The sequence below is a fragment of the Prosopis cineraria genome, unplaced genomic scaffold (assembly GCF_029017545.1).
Source record: "Prosopis cineraria cultivar Desert tree isolate PC_DT_omini unplaced genomic scaffold, ASM2901754v1 PC1986, whole genome shotgun sequence".
Taxonomy (NCBI): domain Eukaryota; kingdom Viridiplantae; phylum Streptophyta; class Magnoliopsida; order Fabales; family Fabaceae; genus Prosopis; species Prosopis cineraria.
In genome coordinates, this window is record NW_026557311.1 from 2672 (window position 1) to 25086 (window position 22415).

Genomic DNA, 22415 nt, shown 5'->3' on the forward strand with positions numbered 1-22415 from the left:
TTAAATAAGTTCAGATATATTTTAGAAAATTCCATCTTTAATATAACATCACATGACATTAAAAATATATTAATTAGTCATGCTTGGTTCAACTACAATCTGACCGTTAATTCTTGAATCAATGTCTTGTTCGATTCAATGAACGATTCGATTTTTAAAACCTTAGAAAATTTCATATCCATTAGATAGATCAAATTCCAATGCAATTATTGATCAGTTTTAATTAACACAACTTTTAGCCCCATACCTCAAGTTAATTTATATTCCACGTTTTTAACCCTAGCAAATATGATATATTTGTTTTTTGCATTCTAAGACAGCGGCAGTCAATGCATGCGTAACCTTCCATTTCATACTTTAGCTTTAGTCCTAATCCAATATGATGAGCACTTATTATCTTGCGAGAATTCGAATTCGCCTCACGTTTTGATTGCAGTGGTAGTTCTTTAAATTATCTCTGACATATAATAATATTGAATATGGGTGATTATTTTCCAGTTCTAAAAAAATTTGTTGAAACATTAATTTTTAAAAAATTGTATACATCTTTTCAATTATATCCTAATTAAATGTTCTATAATAATGTTTAATAATAATGAACGTTGAAATGTCGAGAGATTATTTTTTTTTAAGAGCAATAATAAATGAAGTAAAGTTATAGTTGAAAAAAAAAAGCTATAACAACTATCTAATACCTTATATTTTGGACTAAGTAAATTTTTTATTTAAAAAAAATCCCTTTCCATATGGGAGAGTCGATTCTTGTAAAATTCACAATTAGTAGCTTAAGGTTCGAGTCTGAAATAATCACGGATACATGTATTAAAGTTAAAATAAGTCGCACTCAAACTGTAGTCTCTTTAATTTGATTTTAGAAGTTATAATATTTTTTAAGAAAATTAATTATAATACACGTTTTTTTAATTATCAAGATTACTTTGATTTGGTTTTGTCTTCCTCAGTTGGTTCCCAGTCAGTCGAATTAATGCTTATTATTTAAATTTATGCACGTTATATTTGATGGTCGGGGATAAGATCGATGTTAGGTGGACTATGATTAAAATAATATAATTTAATTAAAATATATAAAATATCTACATATGTTTAACATTGATATGCAAATTCATAGACTGTTGCTTTCGCTGGGCGTTGATTGACATTCTCCTGTTATTTTCTCGGATTACGTAATGCATGCACTGTTACATAAATGAAATTTAGGAGCACACATTTAGTAACAAGTATCATAGCAAATGCTCCTAAGTGTGTGTTTGCTCTGTGGAAACGCTACCTCATATACTTTGTTTTATTTTATTTTATTTTTTTAAAAAATATATATTCAAGAGGTAGTGTTTCTTTCAAAGAAAAGCTATACATCTTGTCATGCGGTCCTCTTTTAAGTCTATATATTCCCTAGTAGTATTTATAAGTTAGGCAGAGAGTATCTGAATTAATGACGTTGTGAGAAGCGGCAGCAGCATTTGCTAAAGTATATTCGTGTTGGTAAGAGATTTATCTGAATATGGCCGATGTAATAATTAGTTACATGCCAAAGAGATAACATCGCACTGGTCCAATCCCTAAGCACGTACTTCCATTATGTCTTTGTTGAAAGATTAATTGAATACTTCCAATCGCAGTAATAATTAAGAATCTAAGAACAATCTTTTAATTTGTCTTCGAGCGGTGGCTAATTATGGGCGAGGATTACTACTAATTAAACTTTACTCCACTGTTTCATACATTTTAAAAAAATTAATTTTTTTCTTGATATTATAAAAAAGTAAGATGTACTTTCATTTTTATCCTTTGCATTAAATAATAATATAACTGCATTAAATACATTCATGCTGGTGAAGAAGAGATAAATTTAGAAAAAATAGTTTAATTATTATAAAGTGTCCTATATTTTAGATTAAAAATTACTTCTACAAGGTGTATTATAAATAAAACCGAAGGGAGCATAACACACGTTTTTCATCATCAGTCAATATAATCAAGATAAGGCGGTTTCCTTCTGGAACTAACAGGATTAATTAGTAGTCTTCCTTCATCATTCCAATCATTCCACTTGTAATGTATATGTCTATATATAGACCTGACAAAGGGAGAGCGAGATATATACCGTCCTTCAGCAATCAACAAATTCATTTCCAAGTCTAATAATCAAGCAAAATGGTAGGCATTATACCATCATCTTCATCATTTTCTTCCCTCATTAACATGCTCATGGGTTCTTACTCTTTGGTTTGTGGTCAGGGGTCCTTGGGAGCAGTAATTTCATTAGGACCTTGGGGAGGTCCTGGTGGCGACAATTGGAGTTTCAAGGCAAGCCGAGGGATAACACAGATAATCGTCCATGAAGATGTTGTTATAAAATCAATTTTTTCAAAGACGCCAATGGTTATGTTTCTGGAAAATTCGGCAGTGCTGGGGGTCAAGAGAGGAAGGTGATCACTTAATTGCTTAATTAATTGATTGAATATATTCAATTACAATTGTCATTTTAATTACTTACCTTATTATGATGTAATTGTAGACTGAAATTCGTTGGCCTTCAGAGTATTTGAAATCCATAAGCGGGACCTATGGAAATCACACTGGAAATCTAGTAATTAGGTCCCTATCGTTGATCACAAATCTCACCACTTATGGACCTTTTGGAACAACTGCTGGTGGCGAGCCTTTCTCTATCCCAATAGCAGATAGTGTCATTGTTGGGTTCCATGGGAGAGCTGGTTTTTTCCTGGATGCAATTGGCATTTTTGTGCAACCCGTAAGTAATTTTTTTTTTTCCTACCTCAGTATTTTTACATTCATACATATACTCCCTCTTCCAGTCTAAAATATAAGCATTTTTTTCACATAATCTTGATTGAAAATATAAGCAACTTATTCTGTAAAAGAATTTTTTTTTACTTTATCCCTTGTGTGTAATAACCTAGATACTTGTATTTGTGAATTTATGATATTTTTCTCACTTATCATATATTGGAACTAATGGAGAAAGGAAAAAATAATATATATTTTCATGAAAATAACATTTTTTATTAGTTTTGATATGATTGTTTAAAGCTTATATTTTTAACAGGAAAGATATATATATATATATATATATATAAGGGAGAATGACATCAAAGTCACAAAAAGGATTGATGACTACATATAAGCTGCAAATATTAATTAGTTATTGAATATGAATTGCAAATATTAATTTAAAAGTTGCAAATATGAATATCATCAATTACAATTTATATGACTTTTTTTTTTTTTGATAATTGAGACTCTAGAATTTACAATTATTTAAATTGATATTTACAATTTATTTTGAAAAAAAATTTATCAAGAAGTTATTTATCATTAATTTTATCTCCTGGCACTTAATTGTCATTTTCCTCATATGAAATATATAATGGATATCATGTATATGTATTACATTTAATTTGATTCTTCTTAGAAGCATAGACTACATATATATATATATATATATATGACAGTTGGTTTTGGTTTAGGTACAAGCGGATGCATCTGGAAGCATTTCATTTGGGCCTTGGGGTGGCTCAGGTGGAAAAGCATTTGATTTTAGAGTGGGAAGTTGGATAAAAGAGATCATTGTTGATGCACCAAAAACCAATATCAAGTCCATCGCTTTTACGGACGCCAATGGGCACAAGTATGGAAAATTTGGTGGCAAGGATACAGATGGAACTAGCGATGAAAAAAAAGTAAGTCGGGAATTTATTTTATGTAAGGCTGGTAATTCTGATCCATCCAAATAAACTTAGAAATTTAAGGTTGGGCTTAGTAAAATAACGTAATTTTATTGTTCGAGCCAACTGGAATATCTTTGAAAAAATTTGGACTAAGCTCAATTAAATTTCGGCTTTGTGATAATACCCGAATAACAATTAAATTTTTAAAAGATATATTTAAAAATAACAAATATTAATTAATTTTTTAAGTTTTAGTTTAATTTATATCGAGGAATCATATATTTGAGCATGTTATTATAGATAGTTTCTTAAAAAATTAAAAATATTAATATTTTAATATTCTATTATATTTAATCTATAAAATATCTTAAAATAATATTTAAAATCTATTTTAATCTTGATTTCTAACCTGGCTCTAATGAGCTCAGCCTGCCCATATTACTAGTTCCAATTTGATGCAGGGCATGCATGCATTGGATAGGAAATCAAATGAATCATTTCTTGCAAATATATAGATCATCCTTATTTGGTCAAGCCAAAATTTACTACGCCTACGTATATTTATGTTCCATGATGCAATTTTGACTTGTTAATTAATGTGTAGATTGAGATTAACGGACTTTCAGAGTATCTGACATCAATAAGCGGGACATATGGAAATTACGTTGGACTCAATGTGATCACATCATTATCATTCACAACCAATCTAACCACCCACGGACCTTTTGGGGCCACCACTGGGACTTCTTTCTCCTTACCAATACAAGGTTCTCTTGTGAATGGATTCCATGGAAGAGCAGGCGATTTCCTTGATGCAATTGGCATCCATGCCAAACCAGTAAACATTTTTTCCTATAATATATATATTAATAGGAAATATATAATTTTACTATGGCAAATAAGTGGAAAAGATGATGATGATGATGATGATGCAGTGGGATGACATAGAAGAAAGCATTTCAATAGGTCCATGGGGAGGCTCAGGTGGGAGTCCTTGGAGTTATGCAACAAATGAAGGCATAAACCAGATAGTCATCAATGTAGGGTCAAACATCAAGTCCATATCATTCCAAGACACAACTGGTATTGCCTCTGCAACATTTGGCGGCAACAATCCCAATGATCTTGGTGAAAGGAAAACTGTAAGACTTGTTCTGTTTACGGGAAAAAAACTTTGTTAATTGAGCACTTGTATATATTTTGGTTTAATTTATATGCATGATGATTTGCTGCAGGTTCAAATTAACTGGCCTTCTGAGCACCTGATATCCATAAGTGGGACTTATGGAGCATTTGCAAGGCTGCAAACGATCACGTCGCTGTCATTCACTACAAATCTAGCCACATATGGTCCTTTTGGAAGCAGTTCAGGCACTTCTTTCTCCATCCCTATAAGCAATAATACGATCGTTGGATTTCATGGAAAGGCTGGTGACTACCTTGATGCCATCGGCATCTTCGTCAAACCTGAAAATTCCATCTAATTTATGATTTATACGAATGCCCCTTGCAATATTTACTGCTATGATGTGTTGGTGTGCGAGTGTTTTTTTAGTTGTCACGTACGGTTGCTTTCAAGGGTTTTTAATAATTGCTCTTGTTTTCAAGGGTTTTATTGGATCTGTATCCATGTTGTCGCGACTTTAGCGGAATGAATGTACTACTGCTGCTTTTAGAGGAATAAAGAGACTGCGATCTATATCCACTCGGATGTTCACTGATTTGATGCTTCAAATCTACCTTTGGAATGACGTCCGCGCGCATAGGATAGAATCAGGAAGTTTGCGGTTATAATCAGCATCGATCATTATCATGTCCACACGTGCTGATAAGTCCTTAGAGATTCCTGAACAATTGTCTCATTTGTGGTACTATTTTGTCATTTGTCAATTTTTGAATGAAAGGAAAGATCTAGGCAAAATCACAACAAAATCCCTCTGAATATATAAATGACAATTTGATAATTTAAAATACCATAATTCTTATAAAATTTTTAGGAGTTTTTCTGTCATTAATGAATCTATATAAATTATAAAATTGCCCTTATTAAAAATAAATAATTTATAAATTTTTTTCTTATATTCACGACTTTTTTTCATAAATTCACAACAATACAATAGCAAATCACAACATCTCATATTAAATTCTTTATTAACTATTGTATTGTTGCGAATTTAAGAAGAAAAGTTACGAATATAAAAATAAAAATTATGAATCATTTATTTTTAACTAGGACAATTTGCTAATTCATATAAATTCATTAATGATAGAAAAACTCCTAGAGATTTCAGAGAAATTATAACATTTTAAGAGACCAAATTTTTATTTATATATTTTAAAAGGATTTTGTTGTTATTTTTTTCAAAGATCTATTAAATAATCAACAAAACTGTGTGAAAAATTTTAAGAGGATTTATTTGTCAAGTAGTTTGAATATTAAAAATAACGTAAAATATACAACTGATTATCTTGAGATTTACAACTAACTACTGTATATTCATAATTAACTTTTCATCAAATACCAAGTAGCTTTTCAAAATTTTATTAGGTGAGTACATGTACTGATTGATCAAATATCCACATGTTAGTATTAAAATTCAAAATTGATTCCCTTAAATTTTCAAGAAAAAATCATATCCAAGGACTTAACAAAAATATTATTCACATATAAGGATTAATAAAAAATAAATTGTTAGTTGTTAAAATGAAACATGAATTTGTTTTTCTTTAAACGGTGACTTGTTATTGGTCCTTGTCTGCAAACAACATTCTTTAAAGGTCCTTGAATGTCATTTTCTTAATTCTCAACTCTTTTTTTTCCCCTCAAAATCACAAGTTGTTTTCTTTAATTTCTCAAATGGGTTTGACTAAATTTTGAGAACAAAAATTCACAAACGGTTGTTTTGAGATTCACAATTAACTGTTGAATATTCAAATCCAACTATCCATTGAATCCCAAAGTGGCTTTTCAAGATTCCACAAGTGAGTATATGTACCAACTGACTCAAAATTCATATGTTGGTCCTTGGATTCACAATTAACTCCAGAATATTTCCAACTTACTTTTTCAAGAATCACAAGTTGCTTCTCTTAATTTTGCATGTAGTTTGTTTATATATTAATAAATACAAAAATTTATAAGTAATTAATTTGGGATTCATAATTGACTATTGTATATTCACAACCGACTCTCCCACAAGTCCTAAGTGGTTTTTCAAAATTTCACAACTAATATCAATGTTTGATCAGCCATTTTTCGCATTTGCTTATAAGGGCAATTTTGTAAACTCATATATATGTTTAATTGCAAGCAAGGACCATGTTCCGGTAATAGGATTTCAATAATGCAAGGTTGTCATTTTCCCTTAATGATTAGGGATAAGATTAACATCTGATTAGTCATAATGAAAATAATGTAATTTAACTAAAATATAAAAATATTTATACTTGACTATGATTTTTTTTTAGCACTGATCATTAACACAATAAAATTGCTGCATATCTATTTATAAATTTTAAAAATTTTCATACCCATATGATAGACCAAATTCAACACAACTTTTAGGCTCAAAACCTCAAGTTAATTATATTCCAAGGTTTTAGCCCTAACAGATAGGATAGATTTTGTTTTTTGTTTTTTTTTTTTTTTTTTTTGCATTCTAAGCGAACGGTATACAGTGCATGCATACCCGTCCATTTCATACTTTAGCTTTAGTCCTTATCGTATGATGAGCACTTATTATTATATTCTCTCTGATATATAATAATATTAAATATTGATAACTACTTCACATTTTTTAAAAAAATTGTTTGAAATATTAATTTTTTAAAAAATTATATACATATTTTCAATTATACCCTAATTAAATGTCCTATAACAATTTTTAATAATGATGACAATTGAAATTTTAAGAGATTATTTTCAAAAAGAAATAATAGATGAGGTAAAGTTATAACTGAAAAAAATTATAACAACCATTCAATACCTTATATCTTGGACTAAGAACAATTTCTTGGAAAAAAAAAAAGAATCCCCTTACCATAGGGGAGAGTCGACTCTTGTAAAATTCACAATTATTAGTAGCTTAATGTTCGAGTCTGAAAGATTTACGGATACATGTATTAAAGTTAAAAAGTCACACTCATACTGTAGTCTACTTGATCTTAGAAGTTATATTTAAAAAAAATAATTATAATACACGTTTTTTTTTTAATTATCTAGATTACTTTGATTTGGTTTTGTCTTCCTCACTCGGTTTCCAGTCAGTCGAATTAATGCTTATTATCTAAAGTTATGCACGTTTATTAAACCGGTGGATGTAGTATAGTTTTAATGGTCCCTTTGGCCCAAAAAAAAAAAATTACAGTTTAATGGTCAGGGATAAAATCAATGTTAGGTTAATTACGATTAAAATAGTATAATTCAATTAAAATATATAAAATATCTATATTTGACTTTGATGTTTAGCACTGATATACAAATTCATAGACTGTTGCTTCCCCTGGGCGTTGATTGACATTCTCCTGTTATTTTTCTCCGATTACACAATGCATGCACTGTTACATAAATGAAATTTAGGAGCACACATTTAGTAACAATTATCATAGCAAATGCTACTAAGTGTGTGTTCGCTTTTGCTCTGAGGAGACGCTACCTCATATTTTTTAATTTTTTTAAAAAATATATATATTCAAGAGGTAGGGTTTCTTCCAAAGAAAAAGATATACATCTTGTCATCCTCTTTTAAGTCTATATATTCCTTTAGTAGTATTTATAAGTTAGGAAGAGAGTATTTAAATTAATCACGTTACTGTGAGGAGTAGCAGCACCTTCTGCTAAAGTATATTCGTGTTGGTACGAGATTTCTCTAAATATGGCCGATGTAATAATTAGTTACATGCCAGAGAGATAACATCGCACTGGTCCGATCCCTAAGCACATATTTCAATTATGTCTTTGTTGAAAGATTTATTGAATACTCCCAATTACTTACCTTTTGGAACAACTTCTGGTGGCAAGCCTCTGTCTTTCCCCATAGCAGATAGTGTCGTTGTTGGTTTTCATGGGAGAGCTGGTGATAGAGGATGCGGAAGAAGAATCATGTTAATTTATAAATAAAACCCTGAAACACAACAAAAACAAGAAAGGGACGAAATTTATGACGAAAATAAAGAAATAAATAAAATAAATAATGGAATAATGATCAAGAAGAAGATCCTCTAGAGTACCTATCTCTAGAAACTTTAATTTTTGGAGACACTACAAGAGTTGATCACGTTCTTGATCACATTTATTTTTCACATGGGATGTCACGACAAATCATTAAGACTCATAATAGTTATAAACTCTAAAATTTCTTTTCTTTTTCCAAGAGGGAGTACGCCTAATATTTATATATTGGCTCACAAAAAAAAGACTATTTTCTAAAATTAAAACTATAATTTTCTAATACTGAAAGAAGAATGAAAATAATATAAAATAAAGAAAAAAATTTAGACACATAATTTAGGAGATGTCATCCTAAAATTATAAGATTACAAAACTTAAAACATAATATAATAATTCTAATCTTTGATTAGCCTCAAAATAGAAAATTATGACTAATATTGATCCTTAAGAAAGGAAGTTAAGTCAAAGGAACACTAAATTAGAAAATAATTAATGAGATAATTAAGAAATCATAAATGACTCAAAATCACACCACCCTTAATCTCTTCACTAGAGTTTCATACCTCCTTGTGTGTAACAGGCTCCACTTATAACCTTTCTTGTATTGGATTATAGTCTGCATTTCTTAAACTTGGCTCTTCTTGAATTTAGACTTGTAACACACCCTTCTTTATGAAATGGAACTTCTAAATGGATGTTTATATCACTATTCACGTCCATACGCACGCACGAGTTACTTGAGCAACCATTTGGGCTTGAATAATGTTCATTCAGGTTCTTGTACCCCAACAAATATGATAGATTTTTGTTTTGTTTTGTTTTTTTTTTTCCTCAAGCTACAAGAACTTGTCAAATGGGTAATATCCACGTGTTCTCTCATGCCTGGCCGTCGCCCTTTCACATGAAAAGCCACCACTTGACTGTAACAATTAGGGCTCTTTTTGTCCTGATGGGACGGATTCATTTCATTTATTGCTTGGATTCATTTCATTTATTGTTAATTCACAGCTTTGTCATGTTATTGCTTTGATTATACCACATTCTTCCTAAATTAAAAGAGACTTTTTTAAAAATTTAATGTTATAAAATATAAAAAATAACAAAAATAAAATTTTATTAATGATATTTTTTAATATTATTTTTTATTATATTTTCTCTCTTCAATATTTTTCATAAATAAAATATTAAATAAAAAGTATTTTTAAAAATTTATAGTTTTATTTTTAAAAGAAATAAAGTTGTAAAGTGTATTTAATAAATTTTATTAGTATGTGTAATTTTATTTAAAAAATATCTTATAATTTAAGATGAAGTGAGTGTGACACTTGCTTTATTGTTGTGCAAATGAAATGATAAATAAGTATCATGAAATGGAATAATTAGTTTGGTTGAAACATTAATTTTGGTTGAAACATTAATTTTTAAAAAAATTATATACATCTTTTCAATTGTACCCTAATTAAGTGTTCTATGATAATGTTCTAATAATAATGCACACTGAAATGTCAAGAGATTATTTAAAAATAATAATAAATGAAGTAAAGTTATAGCTAAAAAAAAAAGTTATAACAACTATGTAGTACCTTATATTTTGGACTAAGTAAATTTTTTCTTAAAAAAAAAAGCCCCTTTCCATATGGGAGAGTCGATTCTTGTAAAATTCACAATTAGTAGCTTAAGGTTCGAGTCTGAAATAATCACGGATACCTGTATTAAAGTTAAAATAAGTCACATTCATACTGTAGTCTCTTTAATTTGATTTTAGAAGTTATAATATTTTTTTAAAAAAATTAATTATAACACACGTTTTTTTAATTATGAAGATTACTTTGATTTGGTTTTCTCTTCCTTATTTGGTTTCCAGTCAGTCGAATTGATAATTATTATTTAAACTTATGCACGTTATATTTGATGGTCAGGGATATGATCGATGTTAGGTTAATTAACTATGATTAAAATAGTACAATTTAATTAAAATATATAAAATATCTACATATGTTTAACATTGATATGCAAATTCATAGACTGTTGCTTTCCCTGGGCGTTGATTGGCATCTCCTGTTATTTTTCTCGGATTACGTAATACTATTACATAAATGAAATTTAGGAGCACACATTTAGTAACAATTGCCATAGCAAATGCTACTAAGTGTGTGTTTGCTCTGAGGAAACACTACCTCATATTTTAATTTTTTTTTTGAAAAATATATATATTCAAGAGGTAGTGTTTCTTTCAAAGAAAAAGCTATACATCTTGTCATCCGATCCTCTTTTAAGTCTATATATTCCTTATTAGTAATTATGAGTTAGGAAGAGAGTATTTTAATTAATGACGTTGTGAGAAGCAGCAGCAGCTTCTACTAAAGTATATTCGTGTCGGTAGGAGACTTGCCGGAATATGGCCGGCGTAATAATTAGTTACATGCCAAAGAGATAACATCGCACTGGTCCGGTCCCTAAGCACGTGCTTCAATTATGTCTCTGTCGAAAGATTAATTGAATACTTCCAATCGCAGTAATAATTAAGAATCAAGGACGATCTTTTAATTTGCCTCGAGCAGTGGCTAATTATGGGCCGGGATTATTACTAATTAAACTTTACTCTCGTTAATCCTTATTACAAAACACTTTAATCGTTGTATATATTTTTAAAAAAATTAATTTTTTTTATATTATAAAAAAGTGAGATGTGCTCTCATTTTTACTATTGACTTTAAATAGTAATACAACTATATTAAATACATTCACACTAATCAAGAAGAGATAACATTGATAAAAGTGGTTTAGTTATTACAAAATATCTCATGTTTTAGATCAAAAATTACTTCCATATGGTACTCCCTTTGTTTCAAATTATAAAATAATTTTAGACAAAATCTCACATACCAATAAACATCATTAAATATACTTAACAACTTTATCTTTCCAAAATAAAAATATAAACTTTCAAAAACATCCATCATTTAATATATTAAAAAGAGAAGAGACAGAGATTAATTATAGAGAGAGAAAAGATAATATTAAAATTGATACATTTAATGAAACCTTAATTGACTCAAACTGTCTTATATTTTTGAACAGAAAAACTTTTTCAAAAGTGTTTTATAATTTGAAATAGAAGGGGTATCTTATAAATAAGATCGGAGGGAGTATAATGGTTGAAACATTAATTTTTTTAAAAAAAATTATATACATCTTTTCAATTATACCCTAATTTAATATTCTATAATAATGTTTTAATAATAATGAACGTTGAAATGTCAAGAGATTACTTTTTTTAAAAAAATAATAAATGAAGTAAAGTTATAGTTGAAAAAAGTTATAAAAACTATGTAGTGTCTTCTATTTTGGACTAAGTAAATTTTTTCTTTAAAAAAAAATCCCTTTCCATATGGGAGAGTCGATTCTTGTAAAATTCACAATTTGTAGCTTAAGGTTTCAGTCTGAAATTATCACGGATACATGTATTAAAGTTACAATAAGTCACACTCATACTGTATTCTCTTTAATTTGATTTTAGAAGTTATAATATTTTTTAAAAAAAATTAATTATAATACACGTTTTTTTAATTATCAAGATTACTTTGATTTGGTTTTCTCTTTCTCACTTGGTTTCCAGTCTGTCGAATTGATAGTTATTATCTAAACTTATGCACGTTATATTTGATGGTCAGGGATAAGATTGATGTTAGGTTAATTAACTATAATTAAAATAGTATAATTTAATTAAAATATATAAAATATCTACATATGTTTAACATTGATATGCAAATTCACAGACCATTGCTTTCCCTGGGCGTTGATTGACATCTCCTGTTATTTTTCTCGGATTACGTAATACTATTACATAAATGAAATTTAGGAGCACACATTTAGTAACAATTGTCATAGCAAATGCTACTAAGTGTGTGTTTGCTGTGAGGAAACGCTACCTCATATTTTAATTTTTTTTTGAAAAATATATATATTCAAGAGGTAGTGTTTCTTTCAAAGAAAAAGCTATACATCTTGTCATCCGATCCTCTTTTAAGTCTATATATTCCTTAGTAGTAATTATGAGTTAGGAAGAGAGTATTTTAATTAATGACGTTGTAAGGAGCAGCAGCAGCTTCTACTAAAGTATATTTGTGTCGGTAGGAGACTTGCCGGAATATGGCCGATGTAATAATTAGTTACATGCCAAAGAGATAACATCGCACTGGTCCGATCCCTAAGCACGTGCTTCAACTATGTCTCTGTTGAAAGATTAATTGAATCCTTCCAATCGCTGTAATAATTAAGAATCAAGGACGATCTTTTAATTTGTCTCGAGCAGTGGCTAACTATGGGCCGGGATTACTACTAATTAAACTTTACTCCTATTACTTCTTATTATAAGATACTTTAGTCATTGCACATATCTTAAGAAAAATTAGTGTTTTTTTTGATATTATAAAAAAGTGAGATATACTTTCATTTTTATTATTAATTTTAAATAATAATACAACTATATTAAATATATTTACACTAATCAAGAAGGGATAACATTAAAAAATAGTTTAATTATTACAAAGTGTCTTATGTTTTAATTCAAAAATTACTTCCACAAGGTACTCCCTTTATTCCCAATTATAAGACATTTTTAGATAAAATTTTACATACCAATAAACCTCATTAAATATACTTAATAATCTTATCTTTTCAAAACAAAAATATAAAAATTTTCAAAAACATCCATCATTTAATATATTAAAAAGAAAAGAGATGAAAATTAATTATAAAGAGAGAAAAGGTAATATTAGAATTGGCGCATTTAATGAAATCTTAATTTACTCAAAGTGTTTTATATTTTCGGACGAAAAAGCTTTTTCAAAAGTATCTTATAATTTGAGATGAAAGGAATATCTTATAAATAAGATTGAGGGAGTATAACGCACGTTTTTCATCATCAATCAATATAATCAAGATAAGATGGCGTCGTTCTAGAACTAGCAGGCTTAATTAGTAATCTTCCTTCATCACTCCACTTGTAATATACATGTCTATATATAGACCTGACAAAGGGAGGGCAAGATATACACCATCGTTCAGCAATCAACAAATTCATTTCCAAGTCTAATAATCAAGCAAAATGGTAGGCATTATATCATCATCTTCATCATTTTCTTCCCTCATTAACATGCTCATGGGTTCTTACTCTTTGGTTTGTGGTCAGGGGTCCTTGGGAGCAGTAATTTCATTAAGACCTTGGGGAGGTCCTGGTGGCGACAATTGGAGTTTCAAGGCAAGCCGAGGGATAACACAGATAATCGTCCATGAAGATGTTGTTATAAAATCCATTTTTTTCAAAGACGCCAATGGTTATGTTTCTGGAAAATTCGGCACTGATGGGGGTCAAGAGAGGAAGGTGATCACTTAATTGCTTAATTAATTGATTGAATATATTCAATTATAATTGTCATTTTAATTACTTACCTTATTATGATGTAATTGTAGACTGAAATTCGTTGGCCTTCAGAGTATTTGAAATCCATAAGCGGGACCTATGGAAATCACACTGGAAATATAGTAATTAGGTCCCTATCGTTGATCACAAATATCACCACTTATGGACCTTTTGGAACAACAGCTGGCGGCGACCCTTTCTCTATCCCCATAGCAGATAGTGTCATTGTTGGGTTCCATGGGAGAGCTGGTTTTTTCCTGGATGCAATTGGCATTTTTGTGCAACCGGTAAGTAATTTTTTTTTATTACCTCAGTATTTTTACATGCATACATATACTCCCTCCTGCAGTCTAAAATAAAAGCATTTTTTTTCACATAATCTTGATTCAAAATACAAGTAACTTAGTCTGTAAAAGATTTTTTTGTTTACCCCTTATATTTATTAACCTAGATACTTGTATTTGTGAATTTATGACATTTTTCTCACTTATCATATGTTGGAACTAATAGTGAAAAGGAAAAATGTATATATTTTCATGAAAATAAATTTTTTATTAGTTTTTATATGATTGTTAAAAGCAGCTTATATTTTTAACAGAAAAGAATATATATATATATATATATATCTATATATATAAGGGAGAATGACACCAAAGTCACAAAAAGGATTGCTGACCAGGTCATCGATATGTTTTTCTTAAAAAAATGAGTTATAAATATTAATTCAAAAAGTTGCAAATTTGAATATCATCAATTACAATTTAAAAGTCTTTTTTTTGGGTAATTCAGACTCTAGAATTTACAATTATTTAAATCAATATTTATAATTTATTTTATAAAAAAATATATCAGGAACTTATTTATTATTAATTTTATCTGTTGAGATTTAATTGTCGTTTTCCCTATATGAAATATATAATGGATACCATGTATATGTATTACATTTAATTTGATTCTTCTTAGAAGCATAGACTACATATATATATATATATATATATATGACAGTTGGTTTTGGTTTAGGTACAAGCGGATGCATCTGGAAGCATTTCATTTGGGCCTTGGGGTGGCTCAGGTGGAAAAGCATTTGATTTTAGAGTGGGAAGTTGGATAAAAGAGATCATTGTTGATGCACCAAAAACCAATATCAAGTCCATCGCTTTTACGGACGCCAATGGGCACAAGTATGGAAAATTTGGTGGCAAGGATTCAGATGGCACTAGTGATGAAAAAAAAGTAAGTCGGGAATTTATTTTATATAGAATCAATAATTCTGACCAATCTAAATAAACTTAAAAAACCTTTAACGTTAGGCTTAGTAAATTAACATAATTTTAATGTTCGAGCCAATTGAAATAGATTCAAAAAAAAAATTTGGACCAAGCTTAATTAAATTTCAGCTCTGTGATAATACTCAAATAACAATTAGTTTTTTTAAAAATATATTTAAAAAAGTAAATATTAATTAATTTTGAAGTTTTAGTTTAATTTATATCGAGGAATCATACGCTTGGGAGGAATCATACGCTTGGGCATATTATTATAGATACTTTCTTAAAAATTAAAAATATTATTATTTTTTTATTTTTATTATTTTTAGTCTATAAATATCTTAAAATAATATTCAAAATGTATGTTAATCTTGATTTCTAACCCAGTTCTAATATTACTAGTTCCAGTTTCATGCATGGCCTGCATGCATAGGATAGGAAATCAAATGAGTCATTTCTTTCAAATATATAGATCATCCTTATTTAGTCAAGCCAAAATTTACTATACCTACATATATTTATATTCCATGATGCAATTTTGACTTGTTAATTAATGTGTAGATTGAGATTAACGGACCTTCAGAATATCTGACATCAATAAGCGGGACATATGGAGATTACGTTGGATTCAATGTGATCACATCATTATCATTCATAACCAATCTAACCACACATGGACCTTTTGGGGCCTCCACTGGGAGTTCTTTCTCCTTACCAATACAAGGTTCTCTTGTGAATGGATTCTATGGAAGAGCAGGCGATTTCCTTGATGCAATTGGCATCCATGCCAAACCGGTAAACATTTTTTCCTATAATATATATTAATAGGAAATATATAATTTTACTATGGCAAATAATTGGAAATGATGATGATGATGATGATGCAGTGGGATGACATAGAAGAAAGCATTTCAATAGGCCCATGGGGAGGCTCAGGTGGGAGTCCATGGAGTTATGCAACAAATGAAGGCATAAACCAGATAGTCATCAATGTCGGGTCAAACATCAAGTCCATATCATTCCAAGACACAACTGGTATTGCCTCTGCCACATTTGGGGGCAACAATCCCAATGATCTTGGTGAAAGGAAAACTGTAAGGCTTGTTCTGTTTACGGGAAAAAAAACTTTGTTAATTGAGCACTTGTATATATTTTGGTTTAATTTATATGCATGATGATTTGCTGCAGGTTCAAGTTAACTGGCCTTCTGAGCACCTGATATCCATAAGTGGGACTTATGGGCTATTTGCAAATATGCAAACGATCACGTCGCTGTCATTCACTACAAATCTAGCCACACATGGACCTTTCGGAGACAGTTCAGGCACTTCTTTCTCCATCCCTATAAGCAATAATACGATAGTTGGGTTCCATGGAATGGCTGGTGACTACCTTGATGCCATCGGCATCTTTGTCAAACCTGAAAATGCCATCTAATTCATGGTTTATATGAATGCCCGTACAATATTTACTGTTATAGTGTGTCGGTGTGCGAGTGTATTTTTAGCCGTCACGTGCGGTTGTTTTCAAGGGTTTTTGATAATAGCTCTTGTCTTGTTCGAGTTCTTGATGTTTGCATTCGATCTACATCCATGTTGTCGCGATTTTTCTGGAATAAATGTACTACTACTATTTTTAGTGGAATAAATGGGCTTCGATTTCACATGCTGTCCGTTTGTGTGTTGGATAATGACATCTTTGACTATGGGTATATATGTTCTCTGTTGGTTAAAAAATATAAATTTTTTTAATAAAATAATTACTTATTTTTAAATTAACATTATCTTTTCATATTTATTTTTATTTAATAAAATATTTTATTTTAAAAATATAAACTGATTTATTCAATAGGGACACTTTTAAAAAAATATAATAATTATACTTTAAAAGATTAAAAATATTTTATATTTTTTAATATTTAATTTTTTAAAAAAGTATTTATTTCTTTAAAGGAGGAAGTATATATATTGGTACAGTTGAAACTTAACACTGATTTGATCTGTTTCTCTTATACACTTAAAAACGACAAAATATGGTAATGATAACTTAGCAGAGCATTTAGGGCCATACCCCTTGATAAGCCACTCAGATGTTCTCTGTTTAATTATGCAAAATATGTTCGCAGATATCATCAGCATCGATCATTATCATGTCCACACCTGCTTTTAAACATGTGTTGCCCTTCTGATCAAGAGATCCGCATCTTCTATTAATTTTTCCATTTTTTTAATATTTCCATTTGCTACTTTTAAATGAGTGGGTTTGAATATCAAAGATTTAAATCTAGTTGAAGGAAGATAAAAATAACATTTTATATTTAGAAGATACACAATCATATCTTGTAATTAACCGCTCCTTAAATTTATACTTGAGAGAAATGGGTAAAGCCATTTTTCTTTTAAAATTTGTCATGTGCTTGGAGTAAAGCTGGTAATATAAGCCGCAGGTTGTAGGTTGTGCAGTAAGGATTGGCATAACCTGCATTCTTGCGGGTTGTACTTTTGCCCATCCTGTAATCTGCAGGGCTCTCTCTCTCTCTCTTACTTACTCACACGCATACATTTTTTTTCAATTTAAAAATTACAAATCCATCCCTTTTCATTATTTTTTTACTATAAAAAAATCATACTTTTTCCTAAAAACTAACTATCCAATTAATAATAAAACTCCTTCCAAATCATTAAAAAACACATTACAAATTTAAAATACATTAATATAATTCAAAATAAATATCTACTCCATCACAAATAAACATAATGCCTATTAGCTATATTTTAATTCGTTCCATTGTTCGCTTAGCTGTGGAGCATCATCTAATAATTTTAACAACTATTTTCATGAGCATGAAAAAATCTTATTTATTTGTGTGTGTTTTTATATAACACTATAAAATCCTTCAAATATGTGAAGATGTAAAACATATTTTTTACATGCACTGTACTTTAATTTAAAGCCTCTCTTCTTTTAATGCATAGTGCATGGTTACCAAATTGTATACTTGATGCACACAAAAATTTATAACTGCAAGTATACAGGTCAATATGTGATATATTAATGTGTCAAGATCGATCCCACAAGGAATCAAACAAAATAGTGATTAGGCAATAAATTCTCACTTTTATTTAGGTTAAGCAAAACCCATTGGAATTGATTAATTAACCAAATTAAAATTGCATTTAATAAAGACTCAACAAAATGCTTAAATCCAATAACCACGCAAGTAAAAAGCAGTTAGAGTCACTAATCCCTTATTAATGTCTTAGACTCCCTTTTAACCGAATTAATTAATTTCAAAGCTAATTTTGTTAATTGAGAGTTTTAATAGTTATTCGGGTCTTTCAATCTACTAACAACCCTTTCTTGAATTAATTATGTTATTTCTCACACAATTATTCAAGAGGCAACTCAACTCAAGAATACTCTATAATGATTATATGGGGCAATTAGATATATATCTATCCTAATTACAAATGAGATAAAATCTAATCCCATATTACTCAATTCAATAGTATAGATGAGATTTCCCTTTCTTAAGTAAAAATCCCAGCACCCAAAATCACATTTGATGTTGGCCAAGTATCAAATAGATATTAAAGCATAAGATTGAGTAACCAAAATTAACATTAAGCATAATTAATGGGTAAAAACGAGTCTAATCCATCAATAGATTCAAAGTTTCTCTAGGTCTAAGAGATTTAGCCACATATAAATCTAGAAATTGCAAAACTAAATAAAGAATAAATCAAAATGAAGAAGAGAAGGAGAAGAAAAGCTTAATCGGAGTGATTTTGAAGAAAAATTACTAATCTCCCATAAAATTCAAGCTTCTCCACCTCATTCATAATGTTTTCGCCCTTTCCCTAATCAGTTTAGAGTTGTTGAAGACGAGCCAAGGTGAAGAATGTCAAGCAAAAACGTACAGAACCCTAAAAATATTAGTTTATTATATTGGTTATTTAAACAAAGATAGCACAGCCATACTCAAAATGTAAACAAAGAGGTTAGAAAGCTTAGAACATGTGAGAGAGTAGAGAACTTGTATGAGAGAACTTGAGAACTTTATTGATTTGCTTCATGATTACAGATGAGAGGTGAGAGGATATTTGTAAACCTCCCTCATCTTCTAGAAAGTTTTCACCTCCTTAATGAATAGTAGAGATTAATTCAATCCAATGATCTATAATGATTCTCTAAAATAATCAATTATAATATATGGCTAACTATTCTAGATATTTACAAGGAGAATTTTAAAATATACACAATAAAGATATCCCTAGAATAATCTTAATATTTCTTACCATCTCTATATTATTCTAAAGATATCTAAAGTCTTTTTGGAGCGTGCCAGTATATTCCTAAAGACTCCAGTGCCTTCTTAATTGGTCCATATCACTCCAGTCTCTTCTGGATCATTCCAGAAGCTTCTTAAACATCTTAACGTTGCAAAATTTCTTACTTTCTCACATTATGCTCTAATGTCTAGGATGCTATGATTTGTTTTTAATTTCTAGCTTTGGCTTGCGAGTGTATGTAAAAAAAACAAAAAAAAAAAGAAGCATTCAAGTTGATGGAAAAAATTAAAAATAGGTAAAAGGACATGAACATGTAGGGCTAGCCTTGAGCCAAAGGTAGAAGTAAGCCAAGCCCCTATCAAAGGTCTACAAGCTGACCTGCTTCAAATCAGACCATACTTATTTACTAAATAGACTAGGTCAGGTTTTGGCCTTAGATTAGGCCTATTTAGGTAAATAAACTAGGCCTATGTTTACAAGACCTAGCCCACAAGCCTTATAAGCCAACTTATTTATATGTATATTATTGTATAATATATTACTTATATATAATAGGTAATATATAATATTAAATTTAGAAATTTGTATAATCAACTCCACCCTCTTTCCTCAGCCCCTTCTAGTTCTTCTCTAAGGTCAAAACTCGAAAGCACTAAGTAGTTCTTCTTAGCCCATGTTCTTTTTTATTGTATTTTGTATGACAAATGTATGATATAATAGTTCCATATTTGATTTTCAATCAAAATGTTACTTTTCATTTTCAGTTTCTTAGTTATGTTTTCAATTAAATTGGATTTATGCATGTATAGATTTCAATGTTATTGCTGTATTCACGGGCGAAACCAGCAGTGATAGTGTAGGGGGCCAAATTTCAGCTTTGATAATTTATTTTGTAAATTTTTTAATACTTAAAAGTAAAAATACTTTTATAATATAAAAATCATAAGATAATAATAATTGAGAATTGTACAATATTTTAAGAAATTATAAAACATTTAAAGTTAATTTATATTCCATCCATTCAGTATTATAAGGCATTTTTTTTAAGCATATTTAAAATATAAGACATTTTGAGTCTTACAAGATATAATTAATATGGTTTTTCAACAAATGTCCTTAATTATGAGTATAATTATTAAGGTTTTCTAATACAAACAACTTATTAAATAAGGATAAACATGAATATATAATTTTAAGGGCTATTAACTCACTTAGTTTGTGACATAAATTAGTAGATTTAAAAAAAAAAAAATTGGTGGGGAGATCACCCGACCCACACACATATTTATATACAAATTTATATGCAGGTGGTAGTGGGGTTAGGGGGTCATGGCTCCCTCACCACACACCTAAGTTCGCCCTTGGCTGTATTGTATCATGGTTTTATAACTCCTTTTGTTTATCATGTATAGTAGGTAAATCAATTGCATATGTATGTCAGTTTTAATAATTCTAAATTTTACATGAGACTTTTAATATTATGTAAATTTACTTAAAAGATTTATTTTTAAGTAAGCTTTGAATAGGCTTCCAAACCTATACAGTGGCTAAGCTCAAATTACTGACCTATTTCATGAGTTCAGGCTTATGCGGCTAAAGTCTAATTTGACCTAATCTATTTTCACCTCTATTTAAACCCAAGAATTCAAGGGCCAAGCTTTGCAAACAGGGTCTTAGAGGGTAAAGAGGCTTTTTAAGCCCAAGCTCATCAAGTTCTGTCCAGTTTTTCCAGTTTTTGAACTCCTTCAAAAATCAAAATATCTTATTATTTGGCAAAGGAATAGTATTATTTAAAATGGTCTCCAAAACTTGACTTTCAATCTAAATCAAACAAAGCACTCAGGTCTTATAATCAAATAAATCTCAAATCAAATGAAACGTTCTCTCATGACAGTAGAATCTCAAAGCCAAATGAAAAATCGCTAAATACAATAGGAGTCGGACAAAAAGATAACTTAAAAAATCAACCAGAGTATGCTCTAAAAACACATGATTAATATCCCACCTCAAACCACAGAGTAAATTCAAAGTTAGGAATAAGAACAAAGAGAATGGAAGATGGGAATGGAGCTTGAAATCAGATCCTCGCTATCTGGAACCCAGATGCCCGTGGTTCAGAGAAGACGGAGTCGGAGACGAGGCGAGCTTCGAAGCTTGGTGGGGAGGACGTCGGTTGGAGGCAGCACAGGGAGAGTATCTCGGCCACAACTCGGACGCAGCCGGTGTCACGCCTCAGACCAAACTGACGAAGAAGACATAACGCGAGATTGGGATTGGGAATAACGCGCCGGCTAATTTTAGGATTTAGAAAAAGGCTCAGTAGAAGTGAAGTGTCTAAAGCAACAGAACCGTTTTCATACCTATAAGCATTGAAACTTCATTATCATTAAACCACTAGATTTAATTTTCATGGCTTTAAATTTATAATTTTTCAACAAGTACTTTTTAGAAAAAATAATAATAAAATTCTCTCAAATTATATAAATAACAATCTGATCCCTTAAAATATTATAATTCCACGAAAGTTTTTAAGGATTTCTGTATTAATAA

General features: G+C 29.7%; 1 protein-coding gene across 1 annotated transcript; it reads left to right on the forward strand.

Moving 5' to 3' along the window:
• The first annotated feature begins 2172 nt into the window (after window positions 1-2172).
• On the forward strand, window positions 2173-17010 carry LOC129301252 (jacalin-related lectin 4-like). The gene is given in 13 exon segments (XM_054939832.1): window positions 2173-2380; window positions 2383-2447; window positions 2537-2773; window positions 3510-3722; window positions 4315-4548; window positions 4646-4852; window positions 4946-5191; window positions 14075-14266; window positions 14356-14592; window positions 15326-15538; window positions 16135-16368; window positions 16461-16667; window positions 16762-17010. Coding segments are annotated over 13 exon segments (2742 nt in total).
• The last annotated feature ends 5405 nt before the right edge of the window (window positions 17011-22415 follow it).